The sequence below is a fragment of the Nansenia antarctica genome (assembly GCF_963989245.1).
Source record: "Nansenia antarctica genome assembly, chromosome: 2".
In the NCBI taxonomy this organism is placed as follows: Eukaryota; Metazoa; Chordata; class Actinopteri; order Argentiniformes; family Microstomatidae; genus Nansenia; species Nansenia antarctica.
The window spans coordinates 49,513,054-49,518,053 of NC_137675.1; the positions used below are offsets into that span (position 1 = coordinate 49,513,054).

Genomic DNA, 5,000 nt, shown 5'->3' on the forward strand with positions numbered 1-5,000 from the left:
CATCTGCGTGTGTGTGTGTGTGTGTGTGCATGTGTGTGTGTTGTAGGTGGGCTACAACATCAGCGGCTGGCTGGAGAAGAACAAGGACCCCCTGAATGAGACGGTGGTGGGGCTGTTCCAGAAGTCGTCCCTGGCCCTGCTGGCGGTGCTGTTCAGGGAGGAGGAGGGGGCCGGGGGGGCCGGGGGGGCCAAGAAACAGAAGAAGGGCTCCTCCTTCCAGACCGTCTCCTTCTTCTACAGGGTAACACACACACACACACACAAACACACACACTCACACACAGAGCATATGCACACACACACACACTTGCACACACACACACACACACACACACACACACACTCACACACACACACTCACTCGCACACACATTTAATATCTTTATTTGCGTTCACATTTTACAATAACATTCTTGAACACAAACAGTATTAGTTGCACCAGCATAGGACACTCGATAATTCAAGCTTTACAATCTGTCTATGGGTACAGGTAGCAGCGTCTCCTCCATATGTGGCGGCTGCCAATTATTGCAGATATTGAGCAGAATTTTGCCACGGCCTTTGCTTTAGGCTTGGGAATTCCTGCCATCTGCAACCCCCTGACGACTAGTCTGTGGACATTACCAAGGCTTCCAAATATAAACACTAATAATTTACATTTACACACACACACACACACACACACTCACACACACACACACACACACACACACACCCCCCTCACCCCTCTCTCTCTCCCTCCAGGAGCAGCTGAACAAGTTGATGAGTGTCCTCCGCAGCACGGCGCCGCACTTTGTACGCTGCATCGTACCCAACGAGTTCAAGAAGTCAGGTCAGTTAACACAGGGTGTGTGTGTGTGTGTGTGCGTGTGTGTGAGTGTGTGTGTGTGTGTGTGTGTGTGTGTGTGTGTGAGTGCGTGAATGTGTGTGTGTGTGTATGCATGTGTGAGTGTGTGTTTGTGTGTGTGTGTGTGTGAGTGTGTGTGTGTGTGTGTGTAAAATAGAGAGTGTGTGTTGGTGTGTGTGTGTGAGTGTATGTGTGTGCGTGTGTGAGTGTGTGTGTGTGTGTAAAATAGAGAGTGTGTGTTGGTGTGTGTGTGTGAGTGTATGTGTGTGCGTGTGTGAGTGTGTGTGTGTGCGTGTGTGAGTTTGTGTGTGTGTGTAAAATAGAGAGTGTGTGTTGGTGTGTGTGTGTGAGTGTATGTGTGTGCGTGTGTGAGTGTGTGTGTGTGCGTGTGTGAGTGTGTGTGTGTGTGTGTAAAATAGAGAGTGTGTGTTGGTGTGTGTGTGTGAGTGTATGTGTGTGCGTGTGTGAGTGTGTGTGTGTGTGTAAAATAGAGAGTGTGTGTTGGTGTGTGTGTGTGAGTGTATGTGTGTGCGTGTGTGAGTGTGTGTGTGTGTGTGTGTGTGTGTGTGTGTGTGTGTGTGTGTGAGTGCATGTACGTGTGTGTGTGTGTGTGATCAGGTCTGGGTCTCACTGCCTCCCTGTCTCTCAGCTGTGTGTGACGCCTACCTGATCCTGCACCAGCTGGCCTGCAACGGTGTGCTGGAGGGCATCCGCATCTGCAGGAAGGGCTTCCCCAACAGACTACAGTACCCAGAATTCAAACAGAGGTTCGACCCGAACAGACTACCACACCCATAATTCCAAATGAGAGAGACCAGGGAATAATTTCATCTCAGCTTTCTCTCACGCTCTCATTCCCAGAACCGTTGTGTGTGTCAGTCAGGAAACAACCCCTAACCCCTTCCCTCCCTAGTGGGGAGACAGAGCTACACAATTACTCACTACACTCTCTCTCTCTCTGTCTGTCTGTCTGTCTGTCTGTCTGTCTGTCTGTCTGTCTCTGTCTCTCTCTGTCTCTCTCTCGCTCTGTCTCTCTCTCTCTGTCTCTGTCTCTCTTTCTGTCTCTCTCTCTCTCTCTCGCTCTCTCTGTCTGTCTCTGTCTGTCTCTGTCTCTCTCTCTCTCTCTCTCTCTGTCTCTCTCTCTGTCTCTCTCTCTCTGTCTCTCTGTGTCTCTCTCTCTCTGTCTCTCTGTCTCTCTGTCTCTCTCTGTCTCTCTGTCTCTGTCTCTGTCTCTCTCTCTCTCTGTCTGTCTCTCTCTCTGTCTCTCTCTCTCTCTCTTTCTGCCTCTCTCTCTCTCTGTCTCTCTCTCTCTGTGTCTCTCTCTGTCTCTCTCTCTCCCCCTCTCTCTCTGCCTCTCTCTCTGTCTCTCTCCCCCTCTCTCTCTGTCTGTCTCTCTCTCTGTGTCTGTCTCTCCCTCTCCTCCTGTCCCCCCCTTCCCTCTCCTCCTGTCCCCCCTCTCCCTCTCCTCCTGCCCCCCCCCTTCCTCTCCTCCAGGTACTATATCCTGAACCCTAACGTGATCCCTCAGGGGTTCGTTGACAATAAGAAGGCGTCTGAGCTCCTCCTGGGTTCCATCGGTCTGGATGACATGGAGTACCGCATCGGACACACCAAGGTAACGGCAGAAGAACACTAGAACGGTACAATCACTTGTACTACACTTAAACTGGACACTCTAAGGCAGGGTTCGAGTTATAAGCTGAGTTTTGTGGGGGTCTCCAAAATAACAGTGCGAAATGTTCTCATGCACGCGCGCGAATCATGCCCACACAGCGTTGGGACTTACAAGTTTTAATTAGCCATAGGCTACTCATTTCACCACATCAACAGCACCACATGAAACAACAGCTATAAGCGATAGTCACAGGTATCTCGGCCAATAATTTTGTTGTTTTTGCTATACAGTCCATTCACTTTCCCTGTTAGCACGACACATTGTCCACATCTCAATTTCCAGTGACATCGCACCTGACAGAAATAATCATGTATGCTCGTCCATGAATTGTGCTTTCATCTAATGTTACGGGAATCAAGTGATTTGACATTAGAAATGAATTTGTTTCATCTCTTGTGCAATGTGCTCTACAATCTGGGCACATGAATGATCGGATCGGTGAGCAGGGGCCAACTGTCGCGCCATTCATCTCATTAAGTTTCATAATTGGATTCAGTTTTGTATAAGGCATCATTTCTTTAGCGACAGTATAGGCTGCCCTGAACGAACTAGCTGTCTCCTTATACATACTGGAGGTGAGTTCTGCTACTTTCTTCGGAAGCACTTGCTTTTGTTTGAGCTCTGCAATTTCAACAGTTTCAACGTTAGGTGTCATAACAGGTGCAGCTGAATTCAAGTTTGGTTTATTGGATGAAAACCCGAAACTTTCCAGGCTTGTCGACTCGGTCGGCAGCAGTGGCCTTTTTTGGGGCGGCATGATAGCTAGCTACTGAATGTTTTCTTGTCAATAATCGTGTTTTCACGTTCGCAAGCTCTCAACGATCATATTCTGCTGTTGCACAATTCTACTGCGCCCCATAGTGTCTTGGTGGTAAAGTGCAGGCAGTCAAAGGCATACTGTCATTCACAGGAGATGCTGGTGCGCGTAGTTCTTTTGGAAAACGTGTTTATTTTAGAATATTTATCATATAAATAAATATAAATAATACTCATTGACATTTTTGATCAAATAATGGTTGTGGTAATGTATTATTAGCGACCCCCACAGATGTATGATTTTACTGCTTTCATGGGAGCTCAGACCTTCCTTATGGGAGCTCAGCTCCCATTGGCTCCCACATAACTCGAACCCTGCTCTAAGGTCTAACGCTTCAGTGCCACAATGGACCACAAGTGTACAACGTTTGCAGGAAAAGTGCTATACAAATAAAAGTGATTATTATTATTATTATTATTATTATTATTATTATTATTATTATTACTGCATATACTATACTGAATTGGACAATCCCCCCTCTCTCTCTCCCCTCTCTCTCTTTTCTCTCTCTCTCTCTCTTTCTTTTCTCCCCCCTTTCTTTCTCTCTCTCTCTCTCTTTCTTTTCTCCCCCCTTTCTTTCTCCCTCTCTCATGAAATGTTTTCCTCCCCTCCCCTCTCTTTCTACCCTCCCTCTCTCTCTTTCCCCCCCTCTCTCTCCCTCTCTCTCTCTCTCTTTCTTTTCTCCCCCCTTTTCTCCCTCTCTCTTTCCCTCTCTCTCCTCTCTCATAAACCTTATCCCTTCCCTCCCCTCTCTTTCTAACCTCTCCCCCCCGCCCCCCTCCCCAGGTGTTCTTCCGTGCGGGCGTCCTGGCTAAGATGGAGGACATGCGTGACGAGCGTCTGGCTAAGATCATCACCATGCTGCAGGCTCGTCTGAGGGGAACCCTGATGAGGGCTGAGTTCAAGAAGATGCTGGACAGGAGGTCAGTGACCCCTCACCCCTTTGACCTTTGACCTTTGACCTCTGAGACATGACCCGGTCAGTCTGCTCTTCAGCTCTGACCCTGTGTGTGTGTGTGTGTGTGTGTGTGTGTGTGTGTGTGTCTGTCTGTCTGTGTGTGTGTCTGTCTGTCTGTCTGTCTGTCTGTCTGTCTGTCTGTCTGTCTGTCTGTCTGTGTGTGTGTGTGTGTGGTGTGTGTGTCTTACAGAATCGCCCTGACCGCCATCCAGCGCAACGTGAGGAAGTTCCTTCAGCTACGCTATTGGGGCTGGTGGAAACTCTACACCAAGGTAACCACACACACACACACACACACACACACACACACACACACACACACACACACACACACACACACACACACACACACACGTATGCCATGGTACTGTAGGCAAACTATAAATTGTGGTTCTCCACATAATCTGTGCCCCCTCTCTCTCTCTCTCTCTCCCTCCCTCCCTCCCCTCTCTCCCTCCCTCCCTCCCCCCCCTCTCCCCCCCCTCTCCTCCCTCCCTCCCCCCCCCCTCCCTCCCTCTCCCTCTCTCCCTCCCCCCCCTCTCTCCCTCTCCCTCTCCCCTCTCCCCCCCCCCCCCCCCCCTCTCCCCCCCCTCCCCAGGTGAAGCCTCTGTTGCACGTGGCCCGTCAGGAGGATGAGATGAAGGCGAAGGAGGAGGAGTTGCGCAGCGCGGTGGAGAAGGTGGCCGAGCTGGAGAAGAAGATC

At 49.7% G+C, this 5,000-nt stretch overlaps 1 protein-coding gene across 1 annotated transcript in view; it reads left to right on the plus strand.

Moving 5' to 3' along the window:
• The window catches only part of LOC308150219 (myosin-16-like), a gene marked incomplete at both ends in the record, with an annotated part of 24,484 nt that overhangs the window by 7,635 nt on the left and 11,849 nt on the right, over positions 1-5,000 (plus strand). Inside the window, 7 exons of the mRNA XM_080523073.1 lie at positions 47-241; positions 745-832; positions 1,497-1,614; positions 2,342-2,462; positions 4,126-4,262; positions 4,488-4,569; positions 4,896-5,000. The exon at positions 4,896-5,000 is cut by the window's right edge and continues 69 nt beyond it. Of these exons, the coding sequence (XP_080379199.1) occupies positions 47-241; positions 745-832; positions 1,497-1,614; positions 2,342-2,462; positions 4,126-4,262; positions 4,488-4,569; positions 4,896-5,000 (846 nt within the window). The remainder of the gene's footprint in view (positions 1-46; positions 242-744; positions 833-1,496; positions 1,615-2,341; positions 2,463-4,125; positions 4,263-4,487; positions 4,570-4,895) is intronic.